Consider the following 14,274-nt stretch of genomic DNA (forward strand, 5'->3'; position numbering starts at 1 on the left):
AATAAAACTGCTCTGTTATCATTCATCTGATTGCRCCATATGTTTATTTGTTACTCTGTTTGATCTGAGAACTGTGAAAGCTGTTTCTCCCTAAATGCTTTCCCAAACTAACCTTTTGTGGCATCGATGAGTTTCAGTGTGCTGATCCTCTGTGTGCTGAAAAGTCTGCGGCCCAAGTTAAGCCCTTGTGGTTCCCTCCAGATGGGTAAGAAGGCAAAGCTAGCTTTGGAGATCACGCACACCAGCCAGGGGAAAACACAGAGTGATTGTATTTCTGTATTCCTTTCCTAAAGCATGTGGAAGGAAGGCTGTGTCAGTAAGTCAGCCGGGAATAGATTTCAGCAAAGAGGAATTTGCTTCCTGATGAAACATGCGGCATGGCTTACTGTCACAGGATGTCCCCCCACAGACTGCTCCTTTGCGTTCTCCTCTCTCTTGTGTCGTTGCTTCAGAGGATGGTAGTCCTACTGTCATGGCTTGGATGCCCTGCGAGCACTGGGCTAGCGGGGAGCACTACAGAGCAGGAAGCAGTATGGTTTGCTGCCTCAGTACACACCAGCGTTACGTCATTTTATGCTATACTTCTACTCTAATGCTCATATTCACCAAATGCTCTTTGTTCTGTGCCTTGTGGTTTCATTCCCTTTGAGCATGATCCAGGTGGGACCAAGCTGCCTCCCTTTAACAAGGAAGGACCCTGCTCAGGGCTGAGAGCGCTGACCTCTCCCAGCACAATGCACTGATGGAAACAATTTCCTGCCGTCCTGGAAGAGGTTCCAACTTTACAATTCTGTTTGAAGCTGCGTATGTTTACCGTGCRCACATCTTTGAGAAGAACCATTGGCTTGTGCTGCACTCTTCTACTGCAATAAGTAACAGAACGATTTGCTGGAGTCTTACTGTAAAGGCTCTCTTGTTCCTTCGAAGAGCAGAAAATAAATGCGGACATATTAGATAGAAGGGGAAGGAGAAAGGACTGAATGTGCCTGAATTTCATATTCTGTGTTCACTCAACAGGTGGCAGCTTTTAGCTCCAGAGAGACTTTTCTGTAAATACAAAAATATGACCTTCAAGAGAACACAGACAATAAGAGTTTGCATATTTTTCAGCAGGAAAAAACATTTCTTTAGCTATGTCAATCACACCAAAAACCAGCTCAGTCCATGGAGTAAAGAGACAAATTGGTGTCCTCTAGTGGCCTGTCAGTTTTGAACATTTACATTGGTTCAGAAAGCAATTAATGAGAGAAGGGGCCTGTAGGGACTGTTGGATGCGCAGAAACTGCCTCTGGCTCAAGTAGCCCGAAGCTGCAGATTGGTGGAAACCAAGATGGTGCAATGGGAAAAACACTGATAGACGTTTGACTTGTTCTTATATTGTCCCCGAAGCTGCTGGTCACTGTTGGAGACAGGACATGAGCTAAAAGAGCCTTTGGTCTAATCAATGTATTTGCTATTAGCAAAAGGCCCCAAAGCTGATAAGGAGCTATCAGATCCCCTAGAGTGACACTTGCTCTTTACTGTGTTCCTACTGCATAAAACAACCAAAGTAGCCTTTTGTTAGTGGAATAAATAGACATGAAATTTGAAAACATCTCTTCTGGGGTACTGCTACATTTCCACTAGTCTTTGCAAAAACTTGAGCATGTGATCAGTCCCTGTGTGCTCTGTGGCATTTCTTTCTTGACAGCCACTCAATAAAAAGGAGTTTAAAGTCTCTGAAGATAAAAACATTAAACCGGACAAAGCTCGTGTGTGCTCAAGTCCATAAGGAAAGCGGACTTTCTGTGTCCACTTACATCTTGCCTTAAAGTGAGCGAATCAGCCCTGTTCTGTTTGTACAGACTGAGATAGCCTCCGAAGAACTTCTGTGTTAATCCCAATTGTATATGTGCCGCCATGAAAACAAATCTATTAATTCTGGTTAGACTTGCATTCCGGTTACTTCGGCTAATTGGATAGCTATTGAGCAAAATCAGAAGGAAGAAGTAACTTAAGCAAATCCACTAGTTGCGTTTAACGTGGAGAGCACAGAAGGGAAATAAGCAATCATCTCATGGGAGTACTGCAGTCTTCAGCATTTCTCCCACTAGTCTTTGAATTGAATCAGGCTGTCATGACCCCCATCCAGTTTTTTGATTCTCAGGTGTCTATGCCTAGCACTATGTCCAGTTCTGTGTATCAGGCGTCGTGACCAGAGCGACGTGAAAGCTTTTCCTCTCCTGGCAGCTGACTTCTTAGGAAGAGGAGATACAGTAGTTGTTACAGGAATATCCTAGGTTTCTGTAACAGAAATGCTTTGTACTTCATCCTATGCTTAAGATAATGATCTTTTTCCCTTGCATGAGTTTAACCACCACTAATGAAGCAATCAAGAAATGGAGAGGAGTGGAACGAAATAAGTGATCTCAAAGAACTTTTTGGTGCTAGAGTTGCTCCAGCAGACCTGCTCTTGCAAAGGTGACAGGATAGTACTGCATTTTCCTAGGTGATCCTAGAATTTTGCTGGAGATACAGGAACTTGGCAAAGGAAGGAGAAAGAAAATTAGCATTTGCACTGAACTGAATGCAGTGCCAAGTGCCTGAGGTCCCAACTTAACACTGCAATTTTCCTTGAAGGTCACAGAAGCATCTTTATTCTGTAGCAGCACTGCACCTCCTGGCCTTGTGCATTGTGCATGCTTTGGGCATTTTTATTTCCCCTCGTGTGGTAGGCACAAAATCCTTTAATTGAAGGCTGAACCGAGAAGCCGGCTTTCTATAGTCCGAGTATCAAGCAGAGTGATAAGCAGTCACAGCGGTATCGTCCAGGTTCTGCTCTTTGCCCTTGGCATCAGGCCCAGCTTTCTGGCCATTGCTAGTTTTCACTGAGCATGATAAGTAGAAGGCTGTCCTAGCTGGAGCGCACGTACACATTTCAGCATAGATGATCCCGTATTGCCTGCTGCAGTGTGCTGATGCTGAGCTGTGTTTGATCCTGCCATTTGGAAGTTTAGTGCTATATTGAAAAATACAGGTGGTCTCTAAAACAATCATCATCCTTTCCATCTTGCATCTCACTGCACCCCATTCCACATATGTTTAGATCTTTGACGTCTTCTGCCAGCCAGATGCTCAGCTGAGTTCTCTGCCATTAAACAGAGAGCTTTTATAACCTGCGATAACACAAAAAGAGATGGCTCTTCCGGTATGAATCTTCCTCCTGCCTCTCCAGGGTGTAATTCATCACAAGATTGACACCTCAAAGAGTGTGATGAATATCTCCTCACTGACCACAGGGCGAGCCTGCACAGATAGGGTAGATTAAGTGATGGATAAATGAACTAAAATTTGGTTAAAAAACATGAGTCACACTAATAAGATTTCTCTGAAGCTTTTGGCAGTCTGCCGGCCATAGCTCTGTCTCAGGACCTCTCGCTTTATCTGGTGTCAAAAGTTTGATGGAGGCTGAAGTTGATAAGACTGGTTAATATGGAAGGGTAAGTAGCAGTAGGCAACATTTTAGCCAACTTCCTGCCGTCATCGGTGTTGCTTCAGTTGGTTTTGCAAGGCTTTTAGATGAGATATCTTGATTCCTTAGCTGGACATAAAGGTGGTGGTTTTGAGTAGTTAGAACTGAGCTGAAGGGTAGAGGCTACGTGGAATGCTTCTCCTTTATACAGGTAAGAGCCCTGGGACAGAAAGGTGCCAGGAGGCAGCGAGTCCCTTGGTAACGGTAGCCAGCTCCATGTCATGCAAGTCAGGTGCGAGTTCTTCATCTCACAACAGATACATCAACGGTACTGCTGGTTAAGGAAAGTTTGGTTAGTCCCACAAATAGTGACCTCTATTTGAGTGCTTTGTGTTGACCAAAATGATAAAAAAGAGTTCATTTCCCAGCAGATCCTTCCCTTCATCTCCTCCCTGCTGTCACAAGTGTGTGCAGGGAGGAGCACATCGGTTTGCGGACAGGATGGAAGCTGCTTTGATTGCGAGCTAGGGTTGTTTTTTTTTTTCACTTGAACTCAGGATTACTCTTCTCGCAGATGTTTCCCTTCCTGCCTTCTCTCTGCTCAGTGCCCATGCTCCCGCTGCCAGACTAGTTGTCAGGAGGAAGGAGGGACGGAGCCTGCCCAGAAAGCAGCTCTCCAGGCCTCAGTATTTCCTGGCATTTGCCACTGCTAGAAATGCCCAGCATATGGTTTTGCTTTATTGTCACTGGGAAAAAGTCTTCCGTGTACCAAAACATGGCTGACGTTGGTGTGGCTTTTACTGCTTCACTGTTTTACCTTCTGCATTGCTTCTGTGTTTTGTATCTTCCTGTTGCAGCTATAACTGTGCTAACCCTGCCTTTCGGGGCTTTATTTCTACAGTGTCCTTTGCCCGTTTATTTCTTTTGTAACTAAGATTGCCGTGTTTCCATACGCCTCTTGTTTAAGATGCTGTCACTCAAGCTCCTCTAGTTCAAATGAGTGGTTTAAATCCCTAACTTTTCACCTCCGAAGAGCAGAGATAAATTTAGCCTGGTGACAGAGAAGAGTTAAATCTGGGCAGAGATATATGGAAAAACACACACACGCGCACCTTTTGGCAGGACCAAAACCAGAGCCGACATCAGAGCCGTAATTCAGGTGGCACAAGGAAGAGGGATGTGAGCAGATGCGATATATGTCTCGGTGATGTGCTGTAGGACAGTGACATTTTAGGCGCTTCAATCTGGGTGCATTTCAAAATCTCCCGTGAAGCTGTGACCCCTCTTTGCTACACAAGACTGCTTTAGCTTTTAGGAGCATATGAAGAAAAAAGAGTTTTAAAGAAATTCACAATTGCCAGCAGTGCTTTCAAAGCCCATGTAGTTGATAAGCCAATGTGTCAGTTCTCCTGGTAGTTCATGAGTTGAGGAGCTATGTGCTGGTGGAGCTTATAAGCTCAGGAAACTGAAATATAACCCACAAAAGACCACCCTGCTTTGTGGTGGGAAACCCCTTTACTAGACCTTTCTGAAGGCTGAAGTGTCCTCGGCGTGTTGTAGGGCTTTCCTTGCATGCATCTGAGCTGCTGCCCGTCTGGCATTCACTGCTGCTAATTTTTTTTATTATTCGTTCTTTACTGCTTGTGAACTAAAGTCACGTTTCTGTGCCCTTTTGTCTTCGTGGTGTGTTTTCTCTGTGTTTTTTCTGTCCCTTCCTGTCACTCTCTGCAGAATCTCCACCAGCTCAAACAGATTCACACTCTGAGGCAGATGAATGAGCAACTGCTGGCTGAAAACAGGGCTCTGACCCGGGTCGTGGCCAGACTCTCAGTGTCTGCCAAGCCCCGCGAATCAGAGGAGCTGTAGCTGCTTTCCCTCCGACTCATCTCGCCTCCCTCTTCCACTCTTCCAGGCAGGTCTCCGCTCTTCTCGTCCGAGCTGTTCCCCTGCCTTGTTGCTCGCGAGGGTGTCTGATGAAGCATGCGGCTCCCAACTGGCATGTGGCAAAGGATTCTTTGGCAGCCAAAAAGCCGAAAGCATGGTTTTATTTCCCCGTTTGGGGATAGGGTCTCAGCGTAGACTGTTTGCATTTAGTTGCGCTGATTTTGGCTCTGCTTAGAAGATGCTGAGCTCGGCCATTTTACTAACCACCCACATCCGGGGGGGGGGGCCACGTTTTCCCTGTGGTGCACATCATCCCGAAGAGATCTAGGAGGACATGTTCACCCCTTCTCACTCAGAGGCGTAAAGAGTAGATGTTGGAGTGGATGGCACGGAAAAGGCTACTGAGGAGCAGGAGATCAGCTGCTTCCCAGTGACTTAACACTGGCAAACGGCTTTGGGGTGACTTGTTAGTGCCGATAGGTTAGCCAGCATCCCCTTCCCCATTATTTTATCTCAAAATAGGTGTGTTTTATGGTATGTCTCTGATCATAATAGAACTCTTATTTAATTTGGCTTACTTCAGTGAGAAGCTGGCACCGAGCAAATAAGGTTATCCAAAGCCAGAATTAAGAATTTAATACRTTTCTTAGAATATTATGAAATGTGCACATTTCAGACGGGAAGGCAATTTTTAAAAAATCTAGAGCTGGACAGTTCTCAACAGATTTTCTTGATCACTTGAGTAAGGAAACAAGTTCCTTCCCCCATTTTAAAGAAAGAGTTTTTTTACTCTGAATTTATGTGCTGCAGCATCTCCTCTGCCTTCTGTGGTCTGGCTACAAGGAAGGTGAAGAGATAGGAGGCAGACCAGATGCTTTTTCTTTCTTCATCTTGTGTTTTAAATTCACCGCAGAATAATTAGTGTTTGAAATCCAAGGATGAGCCTTCCGTAAGCTTTACACTCACATGTAGTGCAGTGAAATTTCATCCTTCCTTGCTGCATCTTTGGTTCAGTGCTGAAGTAGAACAGAAAATGCTTCCTCCTCCAAGCCCTACTTGTGTTTTGCAGGTTAGTAGGGAGGTATTCAGGCCCCTTCAGATGGCTATTTTATTTAAAGAAACGAAGCAGCAGTATGCTCTAGTGGGCTGGAAGTGGCACTAGGGTATGAAAAAATCTATTCTTAGAATACAAATTATACCAAAAATGATTAATCATAGAAACAAACCCACCAGGGGAGTTGTGGCTTCCCATTTCCAGGAGTCTCAAATCAAGACAAAATGTTTTATCCTACACGTGCTTTTGGGCTGAATATGTGAGTGAGTGTTTAATATTTTGTGGCCTGAATAGTGCAGATGGTCAGATTCAATGATCTCACCGTCTTTCTGGTTTAAATCTGCGAAAGCATTCTTGAATTTGTCACTGACTCACTTGTTATCATTAGCAGCGACTTTAAGTTATTCTCTTGCCTACTTTGCTTTGAGATCTGAGAGGGAAAATGGACCAAAATACTTCCAGGCTCAGGGAAATAGTATTTCACAAACTCTAAGTCACCTGTTTCTCTTTTTCTGCTAGGATATAATCACATTATCACCTCTCCCCGGCTAACATCCTCTCTACTCTGAAGGTGCCACCACCTTTTCTCTCATGCAGGCTAGCTGAGACATATATAAGCATTAACAGCTTGCGTATAGCTTTGCAGTTTACTGCTTCTGGGTCCGAGCTGAAGCAGGGTTGTGTGTCTGCGAGCTCATCGGATTTTTTTTTTTTAATCTCTTCTAGTAGATCTAATAAAGGGTATTACTGTTACCTGTAAACCTTGTCTCACTTGGGTCCTAAGACATCATAGCTATACAGTAATACCACTGTTTGAAACTGTGACAGTTTTACTACTACACAGCAGCAGTGCCACTTTTTAAAGGATCTTGTTTTCTAAAATCCACATAATTTTCGTCCTCTTGGGAGGAATGAAATTTCACAAGTTTGGTTTTAGTTTTCAGAAAGCTTCCCTGGAAACTGATGGAGTCACGCTACGACCGTGAAACTTTTCAAGAAGTATTTGCTTTACACTTAGTTACGTTCCTTGCTTTTCCAGTTAATCAGCAAAGTTGCACTGAAGCATGCTTGCAAAAGGCAGCCAACATCAGAGCTTCCAGTAAGCTGTAAAATTTGAGTTGTTGCTCTCTGATGTTGCTTATGGGAACCTGTGGCAGAATTCTCTCTTCCAAAGCCAGGAAACAAATGGCAGGATTTCAGAGCACTGTCTTATTAGAGCATTGGACATGTTCAAGACTGCAGGGCACCCCAAACAGTGATGCAGAGAGGAGAGGGACAGTCCGTCTGCAGACTGCGACAGGGGGTTAAAATTACTCCAGCACATTGGACTTGAAGGCACTGTGCTTTTTGGTGAGTTTTAGATGAAGCTCAGGAGCAAACGAGATACTCAGTGAGACAGCAAATGCTTTCCCTGTTTCACTGCGTTCCTTGGCACTTTGGTGACGGGTGATGCCTTTCATCTGGCAGTGCAAAATTGCATAATGAGTCGTGACTTCTCTTTCCCTAATGGTCCCTGTCATGGAAATTTCCCTGTAGCACCAATGCTGAGACCAAGGTGACACATTTTAGAAAGGACACAAATCACTAGCTGAAGCTCCATCCAGCCCATCACTTAGTTTTGCTTTTTCCCCAGTACATTGCCATTCTGCACTTTTCTCCCTCCTCTTTTTCTTGCAAAACCTTCCATTGAGAGCATTGAACGCCAGGTGTGGCTGTAGGGATGGGGTGCACGGAGTGCGTTGAGGCCACACAAGCATGTCTTGGCTTGACAGTTAAAAGAGGGAATTGCTCAAGCAGGAACGGTGTGTGATGGCGTTCGCTCTGGGGAGCCACCTGATCATGTAGCAATGGTAACGGAGGAGGTGCAAATGAGGCGGCTGGGAAGGAGTTTGTGATCAGAAGTAGATGTGCACGCTTGCACAGAAAGGATAGTGTTGTTCTGCTGGGGAACAACAGCTGGGATTTCATATTTGGGGGAATTCCTGTGTCTCTAAGACCTGTATTGACGTAGGTAAGTCGTCACTGTGCTTATGCCAGGGTTGTTTGTGCTCGCATGTGACCCCACGCCATCCTAGCTTGTTCCAGCAGTGTCTGCTGCTGATCGCCCTCAGGACTGCTGATACCCCTTGATGAGTGTTACACCTTTTGTGTTACACCTTTCATGTTACACCCTGAGACAGGCCAGGTTGGGTCTCCTTCCAATTCCTGAATGGATGGGGACAGTCACGTCCTGTGAGCCATTCACTGAAGGTCACCCACCTGCAATGTGGGAAACGTGGGGATTGGGGCTTGTTTGGCCAATAAAAAATGCTTGAAAGGTTTTGTCAAAGTTATTTCTTCCCGTATTTCCAATAAAAAGCACTCCAATTTTTGTCTTTGTTGCAACCCCTGTTTTAACTCCAGTATTAAACATTGAGCACCATTGCGGCATCTCCCGTGTCAGTATGTTCTACCAGTCTTTTAGCCATGTCATGAACGTTTGCATTAAGTATCTCTGGGATCCCAAAGAGATTTGTTCTTATTCTAAAGAGATTTTGCAAACCAGGGTTAGTCCAGTTTTGAGTCAGAAATCCAAAGCAGAAAAAATTTGCAGAAAACCTTTGCTTTCCCCTATAGTCCTGGCAAAAATGAAAAAAAGATCCAGGAAAAATGCCTTCTCGGTTTGCTTTTCTGCTGAGCCCTAATTAGACACTGGGAACAGGTTGGGGATGAGACAACTCAGAAAAGGTTCCTGCCCTCCCAGCCTGGTCCTGACTTAGTGCTGGGGCGGCGGCACTGCTTCTCACCAAGGGCTTTCTTGGCTCCTGGGCTCAAGGCTCCCCTTGACCCCTCCACCCTCACATTTCTCTGAAAGCCAGGCCTTAAAAAACATGGAGACGTTACAGAGAAATTACCAACAATTTGGAAAAATCCTGAGCGCTATAAGGGCGGTGGATGACGGGTGTACAGTAAAGAAAGCCCTGCACGCTTCTTTGGCACACCGATCTTGAGAAGGACGTGAGCCGAGCAGCCGACTGCTGCTGCGGCTCTGTGGATGGGGCTGTAACTCCCCTTCTCCCTGCTGCTTTTTCCTCCGAGCTGCCGGGCTTTTCCAGCCAGCTGTGCCGCGAGTTGTAACCCTGCCTTGTCTTTGTCTTTGTGCAGATTTTGACAGAGCTGAAGTCAGACAATCAAAGGCTGAAAGACGAAAACGGAGCGCTCATTCGGGTCATCAGCAAGCTCTCCAAATAGGAAGCCTGAGCAAAGGCAGGATGAAGAGGGGTGTCCTACACAAGCTGCCAACCCTTCCACCAAGCCCTCCCCACCTCTTTTCCTCCTGTCAAAAGTACAGCAAGCATTTCAGCCATGGGATCAATCTGTCACGCCTGCCTTGCCCTGCCCTTTGCTGTACATTCCCTTACTGCCCTTATTTCCCCCACAACACACGCCCCTGCCATTTTATTATTTTTAATTTAAGCATGTTGTGGTATCTCGGACATTTTATTCAAGGGAGAAGAGAAACGTGAGGACTGGGTTTGAGCTGCCAAAACTTTTTCTTCCAGAAGCCCAGTGTTTGGTGTTGGACTCCAGTCTGGAGTAGGTAGCTTCTACTTTTAAAAGTGATGCAGAAATACCTGAAGAACTAATCCAGCATGTCCAAGCCCTTTATAGGTGAGAAACGTGAACAGGAGCTGTGACTCTGCAGATGCACGTCAGCTGCCCATGTGAAATGAGGGACTGGTTAAAATATGATGCTGTGAAAGACACCGGGGCTGATTTCTGAGACAGACTGGTGAGAGCTGCTTTGCACAGAGACCTCGTTCTCCTTTTGCCCCAGTAGACCGAGTCTTTTTATTTAATGTAAGATTTTGAATCTGTTCGGTAACATCAGTGCTGAATCTCAGTATCAAACCTCTTATCTCTCACCCTGCTTTTCCTCTGCAGCCTGGGTGATGAGGTATCATGCCGCATCCTTCCGGTGCTCCTATCTCAGTTGCTGCCCAGTTAGTAGCACCTGCTAATTGCATCTAGACTCTTGCCCCTTGGGACAGGATATATCACAGATACTTGCCAAGGTTTCTGAAGGAGGAGCTTAAACCAGTAGAGCTCATCTGTGACTTTCACATGCATACGTTACATCTGAGTGTGAATCACCTTGCAGGGACCTGTGTCCGCACAAGAAACCAGCCTCCCTTTCCTGACAGTGATCTGGAACATTTTCCTGATAAACTGTTACATGGAGGAAGAGCCCTGTAGAGGAGTCCGGTCAGATATTTCAGGTACTTTGCTTTGATGAGGCTAGCCAAAGGAAATGCGGCGCTGTTTTGTTTCTAGGGAATGGAGATGAGAGAGGGAATGCCGGAGGCCAGCTTCACCCACCCATCCATTGGTGAAAAAAAACTGACACAGCCAGGTTTCAAGGCAGAGGAACATGAAGCAGTGACCATTTGGCCTCCTGCATGCCTTGCAAAGGTGTGGGTGCACTGGTGTCGGAGTGGCAGGAAGGAACTATCCTTGGGCATGCTGGTAACTGTATCTCTATGATGAAAGTCTTTTAACCAGTCAGAAGCTCGCAATAAGACTAGACCTTGAAGGAGACCTCAAAAAGCTCTTTTATGTTATTCATACTCAGAACAGTTTGAAATTGTTCACTCTATGGGCATTTAGACAGTGACTCCTCCACGTGCTGTGTGATTTTGATGATAGCAGCAGTAACCTGTCATCAGATCTCTTGAGCTTCCACTTAACAGGCTCCTCACAAAAGAGACCTTTCCTTTCCAGAGACTTCTGGCTGTATCCAGACCTCTTTCCCATCCACTTACGTACATATTTGACCTTTCATTTCCTTTGTCCTTTGGTTTCCTTGCTCTGTGTGGCTGAGAATTAGGGTCGCAGTCATTGAACTTGTAGGTCACTGTGAAGAAATGTTACCTACGTTCCCAGGTGCTTCTGCTGACTTTTGGCATGTGGATCCTGCAGGGCTGGTAGGGATCTTTCTGCTATGAGCGATATAGATRTGATACTTGAACACGAGCGTAGTTCCTGAGCTTGCTCAACAGGGTAAAATTTCTAACACTCTATCCTGGGCTTTTTGGAACCTTTCGCTGGTTATTGCTTCAGAAAGTATGTTAATTTTCCTCTCCCTTGTTTTTTTTTTCTTTTTAATTCTCAATTTTTTTTCCATCCCCTCCCCATCCTGCCTGCCTCCACCTCTCTAGTTCTCATTAGAGCTGCCAGTTTTTCCCAGGGCAGGTCTAGACAGAGCTTCCTCTTCCATCGCTCAGCCAGCGGGGTTACTTGTGCATGGCATGAGATGCCATTTCTCCTGGTACACTGAAGCACTTCCTCTGCTGCTGTGCTTTGGGGAGGAAGAGACCAAAGCTGGTTAATGGCATCAGGGTTTCTGCAGAGCACTGCCTAATCCAGGCATCTTTTTTTATTACTTTATTTTAACCCTGCTATATTTAACAGCTTTAAGTCTTGAAACCTGGTCAATGCTTTTTCTGCACGCCTTTCCCTCTTGGTGCACTCTTTATGTAAGTACTTCTGCATTTCTTGATGTTTCTTCTTTACGGCCCACTCCTTGCTTCAGACTTGGGCTTTCTCAGCTCTAAATGTGACAGGAGTCCCGTCACTTCTGTGCTGTATGAAGACGAAGAAGTTCACCTGCTGGGGCTGCTGCTGTCGGTCATTTTGGCTGTGAGCAGTGCTGGCATGCCAACACGTGAAACTCAGATTGTGTGTTCCCAGCAGGACAAGGGACAAGATTGCAGAATAAAGATCCTGTTCTTCTCACAAGGCAGGTCCCTGGAGGTGTGAAGAAACCTGGTACCTGTTTAGGGAGAGGGTTCAACCCATTCTGACAAATCCATCCTGCACTGACATTTTGCCCCTTCCTACCAGGAAACTCGTTGCGTTTTATCCTAAGGAACAATATGCAAAGGGTGCAAAAGGCTGAATTCCTCTGCGTGGCACCTTAAGCCAAACCACTTTAGATGAAGTGTCTGTTTAGCACTGGATTAGCATCCTAAGCTCTAGTTAGGGTATAGGACCCACCAACAGTTTAGTCTCAGTGACTAGCCAAAGCTGTGAGTATTTCATGGTAACAATGTAATTGAAAACCAAATTCTCGCGTATGACTTTTGGTCTCAGTTAACCATGTCTGACATAACCAGTGCACTGAGGAGATGAAATAATAGGATACCTTGCGTTCTGCACTTGGGACAGAGTGCAAAGCAAGCAGTTTTTAAAACTGATCCCTATTTGAATCCAGAGCATTTGCCAGAGGTGCTCTCCTTTGGAGAGCACAGAAGCTTTTTTCTAAGCAATTGCTTGGGGTGAATTCATTTTTATTGCTTGGGGTGAACCCACCTATTGTGGCTGCAAGTTTGATGACTCTTTGTAAATAAACTCCTTGGAGAAAGCAGGACTAGCTTATGAGATGGGGAGAGAATGTATTTTTATGCAACTTTGAGTGGCCTTTCAAACCCTGAGATGAATGATTTGTTTTACTGGTTGTTGTTATATAGTATAAGTATTACGTGTTTGAAAGTTTGGGAATAATATTCACATCTATGATGCTTGTAAACACAACAGTATTTATAAATGAATAAAATAAGAGTTGATAAAATAGAAGCTTTGACTTTGCTTCCATCTTTCTCTAATAAGAACCAAGTGATGAGTTCGGATGAGGAACAGAGCTGGCCGTGGGATCCCAGCACCACCTGGGGAGAGTGAGTCCGGCCAGTTGGGTTAGTTAACCTGTAACTTCAATGACAAAACTAAAAGCACAGAAATCATTGTGTGAGCTCTTCATTTTTTCCCTATGTCCCCATTTTCTCCAGCAGCTTTATTCAGCTTATGTTTTGCATTAGAAGTATTGGGCATCTGTCTCTTGAGGCAGCCTGCAAGTCTGGATTCTTGCTGTCGTGGTCTCACTACAAGAGCATCGTCCCAGATCAAATTAAACGTCAGCACTGACCTGGAGGCCGAAAGGGGGAAACTGCTGTAAGTTAGATGTTTAGCTTGCAAAGCCTTGCTCTTTTCAACGTTTCCATAGCACAACAGTAGCAATCATCTTTAAAAGCAGAATTGCTCTGGAGCTATGTGCCTTACACAGTTGCAAGACGAGAAAGGCAACTTTGCAGACCCCACRTACATGTTTAGGGAAAGCTCAAAAGAAGGAATTGGGAAGGTACGTCCCCAAAATCCATCCGACTCTGTTAGAAGGCACACAGGAAAGGGTCACATCTGAACTGAAATGTGGGAGGCCTCTTGGGGCATGGATGGGGAAGAAATGTTCCAGACATTGTTTTTAAATAGGAATTAGAGGAGTTTATGAAGCTGAAAGCAAAATACTAAAATGGCCAAGCATTTTCTTGCCAACTCCGGACAGCTGGAGACATACTCCAGGCCCAGCCCCCTTTTAGTGCGTTCACCCTCCGCAATGCTCGAGCCTGACTTTTGCTCCACGCAGGAGCTTAGCCAGGATGAGCCCGTAGCAAAGATGTGAGCGCTGCAGCCCTCATCTTCAAACGTGTGTCTCAAGTGAGGTTGCTAGAAAACTCTACGTAGGTAATGCGGTCTTCAAAGCTGGTTATTGCAGCTTGAGCGCTTTCCCTGGGGGTTCATGGGTGTCCAGCACCTCTGCAAAGTAGGGCACCAATATGTGTCCTAAATGTGAACTTAATGTGAACTAAACGTGAACTTAAGGACCAAACTGTAGGAGTTCAGGTGCGAAGAGCTTGGTGGTGACCTTCGACATCTCTCCAGCCAGGCTTAAACTGAGACGTGGACTCAAACCGCTCGGACGGCGGGCTGAGGGGCAACGTGCGTGTGTGTGAGCTCGCGCACGTGTTTCGGGGGACCGGGGCTGCAGGCTGGCCCCGTGCCCGGCTCCCGAGGG

At 45.6% G+C, this 14,274-nt stretch overlaps 1 protein-coding gene across 4 annotated transcripts in view; it reads left to right on the forward strand.

Annotated features, from left to right (window-relative positions):
* PPP1R12B (protein phosphatase 1 regulatory subunit 12B) overlaps nt 1–12,993 on the forward strand; it is a 96,727-nt gene extending 83,734 nt beyond the window's left edge. For 3 of the 4 annotated variants that reach the window (XM_026063771.1, XM_026063773.1, XM_026063774.1), the window contains one exon: nt 9,534–12,993. In XM_026063771.1, the coding sequence (XP_025919556.1) occupies nt 9,534–9,620 (87 nt within the window). In that variant the 3' untranslated portion in view covers nt 9,621–12,993. Of the gene's footprint in view, nt 1–137; nt 206–660; nt 1,699–9,533 lie in introns of those variants that run through there. The other variant, XM_026063772.1, reaches the window with a different exon arrangement.
* The last annotated feature ends 1,281 nt before the right edge of the window (nt 12,994–14,274 follow it).

Source organism: Apteryx rowi, unplaced genomic scaffold (genome assembly GCF_003343035.1).
Source record: "Apteryx rowi isolate R43461 unplaced genomic scaffold, aptRow1 scaffold_200, whole genome shotgun sequence".
Classification (NCBI taxonomy): domain Eukaryota; kingdom Metazoa; phylum Chordata; class Aves; order Apterygiformes; family Apterygidae; genus Apteryx; species Apteryx rowi.